The sequence below is a fragment of the Wyeomyia smithii genome, chromosome 2, assembly GCF_029784165.1.
Source record: "Wyeomyia smithii strain HCP4-BCI-WySm-NY-G18 chromosome 2, ASM2978416v1, whole genome shotgun sequence".
Lineage (NCBI taxonomy): Eukaryota > Metazoa > Arthropoda > Insecta > Diptera > Culicidae > Wyeomyia > Wyeomyia smithii.
Genome location: NC_073695.1, coordinates 277,062,285 through 277,074,754, shown reverse-complemented (window position 1 = coordinate 277,074,754; position 12,470 = coordinate 277,062,285). Strand labels below are relative to the sequence as shown.

Here is a 12,470-nt window from a genome sequence, read left to right as displayed (position 1 = left end):
TAAGCCGGGACATCACGCAAATGAAATCCCGACCTACATCCAACCCCTTGAACCACGGGTTCGTCGATACTTTGGGGATTATGGAATGTAACCACCTTCCCAATTCCCCTCTGGTCCAAGCATTTTGCCAACTGATGATCGTATTCTGACGTACAAGTGCGAAAAATTCATTAAAGGCAATTGGTCTTTCATAAATATCACCGTTTGTTGCGCCCACCTTAGCCAAAGAGTCCGCTTCCTCATTACCCGGTATCGAGCAGTGAGAAGGGACCCACGCTAAGGTAATCTGAGTAGATTTTTCGGATAAAGCACTCAGATGTTCCCGTATTTTCCCCAGGAAATACGGAGAGTGCTTAACATCTTTCATCGATCGGAGAGCCTCAATGGAACTGAGACTGTCCGTAAAGATGAAATAATGGTCCGTGGGCATTTTTTCGATAATCCCTAGGGTGTACTGAATTGCAGCTAATTCTGCGACGTAAACAGAAGCAGGATTATCGAGCTTATGGGAGACGGTTAAATTGTTATTGAAGATACCGAAGCCAGTGGACCCATCAAGAAGTGATCCGTCAGTGTAGTACATATTGTCGCAGTTGATGTTTCGATATTTATTGGAAAAAATTTTAGGGATCTGCTGCACGCGTAAATGATCCGGGATTCCACGAGTTTCTTCTATCATGGATGTATCGAAAAACACAGTAGAATCAGAAGTATTTGATAAGTCGACACGATTTGGAATATTCGAAGAAGGGTTAATATTTTGGGACATGTGATTGAAATACAATGTCATAAAACGGGTTTGAGAATTAAGTTCGATTAACCTTTCAAAATTTTCAATCACGGGACGGTTCAAGACCTCACATTTGATTAGAATACGAGAAGACAGGCTCCAGAAGCGGTTTTTCAATGGTAGTACTCCAGCTAAAACCTCCAAACTCATCGTATGGGTCGACTGCATGCAACCTAAGGCGATACGCAAACAACGATATTGTATTCGCTCCAGTTTGATCAAATGTGTGTTTGCTGCGGAGCGGAAGCAGAAACACCCGTATTCAATAACAGACAATATCGTTGTTTGGTAAAGCCTTATAAGGTCTCCTGGATGGGCTCCCCACCATTGTCCGGTTATTGTACGAAGAAAATTCACTCTTTGTTGACATTTTTTCATCAGATACCTCACGTGACAACCCCAGGTGCCTTTAGAGTCGAACCAGACACCAAGATATTTGTGTACCAAAACCTGAGAAATCGTTTTACCCATTAATTGTGTTTGAAGCTGAGCAGGTTCATGCTTCCTAGAAAAAACTACTATCTCAGTCTTCTCCGGAGAGAATTCGATACCTAGCTGTAAAGCCCAAGCAGACAAATTGTCCAAGGTATCTTGCAATGGTCCTTGCAAATCGGCAGCTTTGGCTCCTGTAACAGAGATTACACTGTCGTCTGCAAGTTGTCTTATCGTGCATGAATTTGCCAGACATTCGTCGATGTCATTTACATAAAAGTTGTAAAGAAGGGGGCTTAAACATGAGCCCTGGGGAAGACCCATGTAGCTAATGCGAAAAGTTGCCAAATCGCCATGCGTAAAATGCATGTGCTTTTCGGACAACAAATTGTGCAAAAAATTGTTCAAAATTGGAGAAAATCCTTGTCGGTGAAGTTTACCCGAAAGAATGTCAATAGAAACGGAATCAAAAGCCCCCTTAATGTCCAAGAACGCAGACGCCATTTGTTCTTTACGAGCATACGCCAGCTGAATATCTGTTGAAAGCAACGCAAGACAATCATTCGTCCCTTTGGCACGGCGGAAGCCAAATTGAGTTTCTGATAGTAGACCATTTGATTCGACCCAGTGGTCTAAACGACGGAGTATCATTTTTTCCATCAATTTCCGGATACAGGATAGCATTGCAATCGGCCTATAAGAGTTGTGATTAGAAGCTGGTTTCCCTGGTTTTTGGATGGCGATCACCTTCACTTGCCTCCAATCCTGCGGTACAATGTTTTGCTCCAGGAACTTATTGAACAAGTTCAACAAGCGCCTCTTGGCATTGCCGGGTAGATTCTTCAACAAGTTGAATTTGATTCTATCTAATCCAGGCGCGTTATTGTTACAGGACAGGAGGGCAACTGAAAGTTCTGCCATCGTAAAAGGTGATTCTATCGCGTCGTGGCCCGGAGACGCATCGCGAACAATATTTTGCTCAGGAACAGAGTCCGGACATACTTTCCTGGCAAAATCAAATATCCACCTACTTGAAGACTCCTCGCTTTCGTTGACCGTTACGCGATTCCGCATTCTTCGGGCTGTGTTCCAAAGAGTGCTCATCGATGTCTCCCTCGATGTCTCGTTCACGAACCGACGCCAATATCCACGTTTCTTTGCTTTAGCCAAGCTTTTAAGCTTGGTATCAAGCTCCGAATACCGTAAATAGTCGCCAGGTATACCTCCCGTCTGGTAGGCCTTAAACGCGTCGGATCTTTGCGTGTAGACATCGGAGCACTCTTGGTCCCACCACGGAGTGGGAGGCCGTTCTTTGATCGTTACGCCGGGATATTTCTTCGTTTGGGCTTGCAACGCGGCGTCGAGAATCAAGCCCGCGAGGAGGTTGTATTCTTCAAGTGGTGAATGATGTTGAATCGACTCGACCGCTTTTGAAATCATTTCCTCGTATAACTTCCAATCGACATTTCGTGTGAGGTCATACGAAATGTCAATTGGTCGCATGCGAGTTGACCCGTTAGTAATTGAAATAAGAATAGGCAGATGGTCGCTACCGTGAGGATCGAGGATTACCTTCCATGTGCAATCCAACCGTAGCGACGTCGAACATAAGGATAGATCCAAAGCGCTTGGGCGCGCTGGAGGTTTCGGGATACGTGTCATTTCACCGTTGTTTAAAATAGTCATGTCGAAGTCATCGCAAATGTTATAGATTAAAGAGGAGCGGTTATCATTGTATGGGGAACCCCAAGCCACGCCATGAGAGTTGAAGTCTCCCAAAATCAAACGTGGCGAGGGAAGAAGTTCTATTAAATCAAAGAGCAGCCGTTGCCCAACCTGTGCTCTGGGGGGAATATATATTGAGGCAATACAAAGCTCTTTACCTTGTATTGTCATTTGACATGCGACAACTTCGATGCCTGGAATCGAGGGGAGGTTAATACGATAGAAAGAATAGCACTTTTTAATCCCTAAAAGTACTCCTCCATATGGGGTGTCTCGATCAAGGCGAATAATATTAAAATCATGGAAGTTGAGATCAATATTTGAAGTAAGCCAAGTTTCACAAAGGGAAAATGCATCGCATTTGTTTTTATTTATCAAAACTTTAAACGAATCAATTTTTGGTAAAATACTTCTACAATTCCACTGTAAGACAGAGATAGAATCCTTCATATACGCAGTTGAATTAGGCATCGAAGGATACAATCGCTGCAAGGAGAGGCCATTGGGCAGTCAACTGCTTCAAAAATGATCTAACTGTTGGGAGGAATGCTGTAAGAAAAATTTTAATTGGATCGGGTACATTGAAAGTTTCAAAAATCCAGTCCACAATGTCAGAAAATTTCACTAATCCAGAGTTTGTTTCATCAACTGGGAGTGTAAAAGGAGCAACTGGGGTTTTAGATGTTCCTGGCAGTGCTGGGAACTCCTTCTGGGACTTTAAATTTGCCAGCCCAGGAGGAGTTTGCTTCGGTTTTTCCGCAGCACTGTTTGGTTTGTTTGTAACTTTCATTTCACTTTGAGAAATCTTAGGACCTTTTCTGGGAAGTTTAGGAGAGGAAATATTTTTCCTCTTTCTAGACTCCCCAGGATTGGCGTAAGATGCTCCCGCTGGTGAATCGTCAGAATCGGTTTCCTCAGAGGGCAACAGATCGAAGGGGTTCGAAGTAACGGGAGAAATGGTAACGGTCTTCTTCAGCATGTCAGCGTAGGAACGCTTTGAACGCTCTTTGAGAGACCGTTTTATTTTATCCCTGCGCTGCATGTACACCGCACATGTCGAGAGCTCATGCAGATTTTCTCCGCAGTGAATACACTTTTCAGCGTTAACACTGCAAGAATCTTCCGCATGAGACTCCCCACACTTGCCACAACGTGCCTTATTGCAGCAGTAGGCGGCTGTATGGCCTAACTGCTTGCAATTCAGGCAGTTCATGACGCGGGGCACGTAGAGCCTCACAGGGAGACGAACCCGGTGGATCGAGACGTGGCTTGGTAGTGCTGACCCGGCGAACGTAACTCGAAACGAGTCTGACGGAGTGTATACTGTTTTGCCACCGATGATCGATGCTGACCGCAATTGCTTGCAGTCGAGCACCTTTACTTCGGGACACGTTTTGTTCTTAAAGCACCCTTTGGCACTTTGCAGTATACACTCGACGGACAGACTCGAATCGGTTATGACACCGTCGATCTCCACGTCTCGTGCGGGTATGTAAACGCGATACTCGCGTGTGAAGAGCTCAGAGCAAGCTATATCGTTGGCCTCTTTCAGGTTACCGACCACGACACGGAGCTTGTTAGGCCGGACCTTGGAAATTTCGGTCACGCCCTTGTACTCCTTCGTCAGGTCTTTAGAAATCTGCAAGAGGTTCAACTTTTTCGATTTCGGTCCTGCCTTTGGCCGAAAATAAACAGTATAGCTGCCCTGGGCTCCGTCTGGGTAAAGCCTGGGGCGAGGGGGGACTGAAGAATGAACAGGGGAGGGGGTAACAGAAGGGTCAGGGTCAGAGGGGTTCGGGGCTGGTGGCGCGGGAGGCGAGGGATCTACATCCATCGCGCTATGTTTAGCGCACTAGCGCTGACAAGAACACGTACCTTTTTATTTCTCCCTTCCAGTAAGGTTGGTTGTCCGATCGTTCGAAGTAGCAGCCGTTACAGCCAGCAGCACCAATACAGCAGCACCAAACAGCCACCAGCAGCGAGCCAGGTGTGAGATCACTCCACACAGCGATACGACTCGCTGACACTGATGGCTTCTTCTTTTTCCTCGTTTGTGTCTCGTCCACTGCTGTAGCACAATCCAGCCAGCAGCCAAATCGGCTTACGCACCAGCTGGCAGTCACGATGCGAAACAGTTGCACAAAGGAACGACCTTGAACCCGGATTTATTTCACTCGACCAGGCAAACAATGCCAACACTTGTTCACACGTCTTTTGTTTTATACTCTATCGGACCGATCACCAAACACGTCCAGTACTGATGCGTGTTCGGCACAGAATGTGTGGAACAAAATTTGATATGAGAAGATTTTTTAAGGCGAAAAATGCTTTAATGATTGTTCGACATCTCTCCCTCTTCAAAAAAAAAAGAGGGGTTGTCGAGACAATGGACTGTACTTAAATCACTACGGGAACATTCCGGATGGTTCTATCACTTCGCAGGATTTTCGGATGAAGAACTTCCAATTATTTCACTCAAACTTATATTATACTTTAACCATTTACACTCTTCAAAAATTTAAACACGAATGAATCTATCTCTACTGCCACTGTCCTATTTATAGCAATGTACTAATTTCTAGAACATTCGAAACGGAAAACAAAAAAAACTATGAAGGAACGTATTCACCATCTGGAAAACTCGAGAAAATGCTCCAACAGAAAGCGGCTGTCAAACACGTCGAGCTGTCAAAATTTGCGTTTGCGTTGACGAGGGGTAAACAAAACCGAAATTACATCGAGCTGAACCGGTTGGCTCGAACATTCTCCCCCCGGGATTCGTCGATTTCAGTCTCGGAAGCTTGTAGATTATCCAAAATTGGCAGTGGAGCAAGTTTATGTATTGGTCGCATCAGTAAACCAGCCTTGGTTCGCAGTTCCACCGTCCTCACCATGTTGTCTAATCCCGGATAAGTATTTTCCACCTTTCCCATCTTCCAGAGTTGCGGAGGCAGATTGTCTTCTTTAATGAGCACAATCATTCCCTTTCGAAGGTTGGCATGCTTACGAGTCCATTTGCCTCGGACTTGTAATTCCACTAAATATTCACGGGACCAGCGTTTCCAAAACATCTCCCTAAGATGTTGTACATATTGCCAACGAGAGAGGCGGTTGCTGGGGATTTCATCATATGTTGGCTCAGGAATTGCATTCAATGGTCGGTCAATTAGAAAATGACCCGGAGTGAGAGGTTCCAAATCTGCCGGGTCGTCAGATGAAGCATATAAGGGTCTTGAGTTCAAAAGTGCTTCGATTTGGCACAGTAAAGTCGAAAACTCACTCATTGTTAATAAAGCTGACTGACACACCTTCCTCAAAATCGTCTTAGTGCTTTTCACGCCTGCTTCCCATAGCCCACCCATGTGTGGTGCATTCGGCGGAATCATTCTCCAACGAATTTGACGAGAATGACAAAATTCAAAAATTTTCTTCTCAGTTAGTTGCTGCCTAAAAAGTTCATATAATTCATGCAGCTCATGTTTTGCTCCGACAAAATTTGTTCCATGGTCAGAATACACATCCTCGGGAAGTCCACGTCGAGAAACAAACCGAACCAATGCACTCATAAACGCCTCGGTTGAAAGGTTCTCTACGGCCTCGAGATGAATCCCCTTTGTCACCAGACACACAAATACACATATGTAGCCCTTGACGGGAGCAGTCTTACGACCTGTTTGCTTTATAAAAATGGGTCCGGCAAAATCAACACCCACCTTTTGGAACGCTGGAGCTCTATCACACCGACTTGCAGGCAGGTCACCCATGAATTGATTGGCAGTTATTGGTTTGCACTTGAAACACGTGACGCAATTTCTGGTCACTTTGCGAAAAGTGGATCGTGAATTCAGAACCCAGAACTGTCTACGCACAATAGCCATAAGAGCAGATGGGCCCACATGGAGATTCTCACGATGAATAGCCATTATAAAATTTTGAACCACCATATTATGACCAGGTAAAATTAACTGGTGTTTACCTTCATCAGTCAAACTCGAATGACGTAATCTACCACCCACTCTCAACAGCCCGTTATCAATTATTGGACATAAGTTTCCAATCCGCTTGCAAGGCTTACCTGCCTTCACTCTTTCAATTTCATCAGCTAGACTTTGAAATTGTAACACACGAACTATGGTAGTCATTGCCGACCGCAGTTCCTCCACTGTAGGATATCGCTGAATAACACGATTCATCTTAACCTTTTCTCTGCAGTTTTTATAAAACCGCAATATGTACGCCAACACTCGTTGCAGTTTTCTAAACGATTCATATTTGAAGAAAATTGGTAGAACATCCATATTAACCACTGCTTGTACAGCGGACACACATTTCAATTCGGGAATATCTTCATCAGCTAACTTCTCTGGAGAATCTATTTCGTACATCTCGTCTCGTAAAAATCTCGGGCCGTTCCACCAAAGGTCATTACTTAATAGCTTATCAGCAGATTGACCACGAGACACCAAGTCTGCAGGATTTTCATTCGTATTAACATACTTCCATCGAAATTGTTCACCGCTCTCTTTAATTTCACGCACACGATTTGAAACGTACAAATCTAGTTGACTGTGATTTTTCTGCAACCAAGCAAGCACGATTTGGCTGTCAGACCATAAAATTATTTCGTTGAATGCAGTGTTTAGTGCGGAGAGGATTTTCTTCACCAACCGGACTAACAAACCGGCAGCAAGCAATTCTTTACGAGGGATGGTAAGTACATCCTTTGGCACTATTTTAGATTTAGCGCATAATAATTTAACATCGATTTTTTTTTTCAGGAACAAGAGATCGTATATAAACACACGCTCCATATGCGTGCATCGAAGCATCAGCGAAGCCGTGCAACTCGAACACAGCGGCGTCGGAGTTCACTATTTGACGAGGGATACGAAGTTGGCTAACACCATCAATGGCCCTAAGGAAAGTTTCTACTTCGTTTTTCAACTCACCGGTGATACTTTCATCCCAATTCAGTTTTGCTTTCCAGATTCTGTGCATCAAGAGTTTTCCGATCACGATGACCGGTGCCACTAAGCCAAGCGGATCGTACATACGTGCGATTACCGACAAGAGGTGTCTCTTTGTAGGCGTCTTTTTATCATCCGATGGTGCCGAAGAAAATATTAATTCATCCGACGCCGGGTTCCACATCAAACCCAACGTTTTGATTGCTTCTTCTGCGCCGATACAGACGAGTTCCTCACGGTCACATTGAGGGATCTTTTCCAAAAGTTTGGGACTATTCGACGACCACTTATGTAGGTGAAAGCCACCGGCGGACAACAGCTGGACCAACTGCTCTTGTGCTGCGGACGCCGTGCTGAGATCATTGAAACCGAATAATGCGTTGTCTACGTAGCAATCCTTCTCGATGATGTCAGCAGCCATAGGATATTTGGCTCTCTCGTCGATTGCCAACTGTAGCAGAGCTCTTGTAGCCAAAAACGGAGCGGATGCAGTGCCATAAGTGACGGTTGTCAGCTCAAGCACACGAAGGCGACACGATGGATCAATTCTCCAGAACACACGTTGTAACGGTGTGTGACACTCGTCGACGATAATTTGCCGATACATCTTTGTAATGTCGGCAGACAAAACATAACATGGCTCACGGAAACGAAGGACTATGGATTGCAGGTCGCTCTGGTTAATAGCACCTACCTTTAAAACATCGTTGAGGGAGCGTCCAGAGACCTTAGCTGAAGCATCAAACACTACCCGACATTTGGTGGTAGTATTCGACGGTTTTAAAACGGCATGGTGAGGTAGGTACCATTTCCCAATACCCGGCATGTCCTTATTTTCGTCTATTTCTTTACAGTGACCAAGGTCCTCATATTCAGCCATGAATTCTGTATACTGTTGCTTTAATTCTGGTTGCTGAGCAAGTCTTTTTTCCAAAGCATAAAATCTTCTCAAGGCCACTTGTCTGGAGTCACCAAGTTCATCCAGCGTGTTGCGGAGTGGCAGTTGAACTACGTATCTACCCGTTGCATCACGACGATGTGTGGCTTGGAAATGTAGTTCACATTCTTGCTCTTCAGTGCAAACCTTAGAAGCAGAATGCACCTCTTCCACCTCCCAAAAACGTTGTATCAACGAATTCAAATCATCCACCGTGACGGAGTGTGAGTGAACTGTCTGTTCTGCTGTCGTATTCACATCGCAGCAACCACCAACGACCCAGCCGAGCATTGTTTCTCGTAGAATAGGGTAATTATCAGCCAATATAATTTCACCTGGTAGCAGTAACTTGAGGAACCATTGGTTTCCTAGCAACAAATCGATTTTTCCACTCTGATAAAATTGTGGATCTGCAAGACGTACTCCGGACGGCAAATTCATGGCACTTATGTCCACGCTTGAAGATGGCAAGTCTGCCGTAACCAAATCCGTGATCAAGCAACTGACGTTGGCTTCAAAATTAGAGTACCTGGAACGGATTTTGAGGACGCAACTACCCAACGAACGGCTCTTTATGTTGTTAATGCCTGCCACTACTATATTGGATGGATTCTGCTTCAAGCCTAATTTTTCCATCATTGTTCGGGACACTAAGTTTGCTTGGGAGGCTGAATCAAGTAAAACTCTGCAGGGGCGGGGGTTGTTATTTTTATCGATGACATCCACTACAGCTGTCAGCAATAATACTTGCTGCAGCGGTCTAGTTTTCACGGATGAGCAGGTGGCGCTAGTTACTTGTGGAGGCTGCTGCTCTTTTTCCTGCTGAGCAGGGAGTTCTGGTTTAGGTGATGGTTCCTGTTCGTTTGCTGATCGCTGCTCCTCTAAATGGAGCAGACTATGATGGCGACGTTTGCACTTTGTGCAGAATTTGGCAGATTGGCAATTACTACTGTGATGACCTTTTCTTAAACAATTGAAGCAAACGTTTTTCTCGCGTACCTTCTTTAATCGTTGCGGTACGGAAAGTGACTTAAACTCGGAACAGGTAAAATTTGGATGTCCTTTTCCGCAAAAGTCGCACTTAACCTCTACTTCGCTGGACGTGAGTGCTAAAGATTTTTGGTAATTCGATTTAGCTGGTGCTAATGTTTTGGCCTGACTTGGAGGTAACTTAGATACTTCACAGCGTTCTAAAACGAAGCATTGATCTTTCAGAAACTTTAGGGTATCAGCGTAATTTGGTAACTGGCCATGAGCAATGGTTGATTCCCAACGTCTTCTGGTTTCCTTATCCAAGGAATTTGCTAGCAGATGGACAACAATCTGCTCGGATACCCCGGTAAACTCTTGCTGAAGGAATTTGAGGCTTTCTACGTGTCGGGAACACTCATCCACCAGGTGTCTCAATTCACTGTGGTTTTCTTTTGACATCCGCTTGAGGTTGAGCAGTCCGTGTATATGGGTATCAATTGAATGGCGCTTATTCTCGTATCTTTCTTCTAGCATCTTCCAGGCATGAGCATAGTTGCCTTCATTAATGGTTTTGGCATCGATTAAACCGGCTGCATCACCCACCAATGACTTATCAAGGTGGTAAAGTTTTACAGCAGGTGGGTCGGGGGTTTTATCAACTAAATCCTTGAACATTGCCTTAAATTTTGGCCAGCTTTCGTATCGGCCATCGAACGTAGGAATTGGCATTCGGAGGGACTGCTGGACCACAACGGGTGCCTGCGGAACTGCTACGGCATGCAGTTGACTGGCATTTACGTTTGCAACTTGAGAACCACAACTGATTCTAGCAATTTGCTCTTCGAGCAATATGGATACTTCGTCGTAGAGGTTATCGAATGTTTCATAGTGTTCGTCATGCGACTCACGATCATCGTCACTAACTAGCGTCATTATCAGATCATGTATAGCCTGATACTCTTTGTAAGCAGCTTCTAGCTTACGTGAATAAACCTTCACTTGTGCTTCAGTCAGAACAAGCGTATTGTCGTCGGACTGGCAAGTATTGAATATTTTCGTTACCTTACCTTTTGCAACGCCGCGGCGGTGGATGAGTGTGTTAAGTTGCTCCATGGCTTGCAACTTTTCCTTCAATTTTAACTTTCTTTTCTGGCGTTTGCTAAGGGGAGTAGAGGATGACGAAGCTGATTGCCCAAGTGCGTTATCAGCTACGATAGGACTCTGCGGATGCACAGAAGCACTTCCGGACATTCCACCTAAGACGCAAACTAGTTCCAAACCTTATGCTTGGAACGGGAACGGAACACAGCCTAGTCTGTGCTCACGGTTACTAAAGTTTGCGCCTTTTGCAATATTAGCAGATAAATTATCACTGCACGATCTTCGATTTAAAAGCCATCGACTCTGTACACTTCAAGATGGCTACTTCAAAATTTTCAATGGCTTCGCACTAGCACGTGCGTTCACTTATTTGGTGTCCAATTTCACTGTTCTTTTAATAGTTTATCTTTCACATGGCTCACTTCTCGAGCGTTTCATCACACACGCGGAACCACCGGAATACCAAATTTATTCCCGATATCCGGTTCGAAGGACCAAATTATGTCGAGACAATGGACTGTACTTAAATCACTACGGGAACATTCCGGATGGTTCTATCACTTCGCAGGATTTTCGGATGAAGAACTTCCAATTATTTCACTCAAACTTATATTATACTTTAACCATTTACACTCTTCAAAAATTTAAACACGAATGAATCTATCTCTACTGCCACTGTCCTATTTATAGCAATGTACTAATTTCTAGAACATTCGAAACGGAAAACAAAAAAAACTATGAAGGAACGTATTCACCATCTGGAAAACTCGAGAAAATGCTCCAACAGAAAGCGGCTGTCAAACACGTCGAGCTGTCAAAATTTGCGTTTGCGTTGACGAGGGGTAAACAAAACCGAAATTACATCGAGCTGAACCGGTTGGCTCGAACAGGGGTACTATACATATGAAACACAACATAACACAGTGCAACAATTTTTTTGTCTTGGCTTCTATTTGATTTAGAAAATCTACAACGAGCGTCTTAGCAGCGTGATTGAGATCAATCAAAGAAATAGTTATCGGTTTCCGTTATACTCTATTAAATTTTTTGGAAATAAATATTGAAATTCAGTCCGCAAATATATATTTCGACTGTGACATACAGTCTTCCTCAGTGCTTATGTGGACTGGTTTCTATTTGATGCAGTTTGATGCAAAACCAAATTTCTCCGAGTTTGAACATATTGCAACTTAATGGTAATCAAATTATATCTTAATATTGAGTAAAAAAATCTCAGAAATCGATTGGTAGGTGTCTGATCTTCGTAAAATGTCTGCAACATGTCGATTTTGCCCCAATTTCCCTACAATACTAAAATAGGTTTATCTCGGCGTTAAATTAACTTATTTGAAATCTGTTCAATGTTATATCAAGAGTGAAAGTAAGATACAATAAAAATTTGTCTTTACATGATCCTCTTCTTTTTGCGGGGAGGGGGTCATTTTCATCTCACGACGCCCCCATATTCATAACACTGTTAATCATGAATGAATCACACTATCATGAATGAACGTAGTCGCAGCCCGTCGTAGTAGGTAACCTAGAT

General features: G+C 44.0%; 1 protein-coding gene across 1 annotated transcript; it reads right to left on the bottom strand.

The window, feature by feature from the left end:
• Positions 1–5,679: 5,679 nt before the first annotated feature.
• LOC129720640 (uncharacterized) lies at positions 5,680–11,074 on the bottom strand. Its single transcript, XM_055672128.1, has 2 exons — positions 7,897–11,074; positions 5,680–7,676 (listed from the first exon to the last, which is right to left on the bottom strand). Exons 1-2 carry the CDS (start codon positions 11,072–11,074, stop codon positions 5,680–5,682), a joined length of 5,175 nt encoding a protein of 1,724 aa, XP_055528103.1.
• Between the last annotated feature and the right edge of the window lie 1,396 nt (positions 11,075–12,470).

Bases quoted from the DNA above. Each gene is read 5' to 3' on its own strand.
- LOC129720640 (XM_055672128.1), bottom strand. From the start codon at position 11,074: ATGTCCGGAAGTGCTTCTGTGCATCCGCAGAGTCCTATCGTAGCTGAT. The intron at 7,677-7,896 runs GTGAGTTGAAAA...AATCTAAAATAG, and splicing joins TTGGGATGAAAGTATCACCG to TGCCAAAGGATGTACTTACC.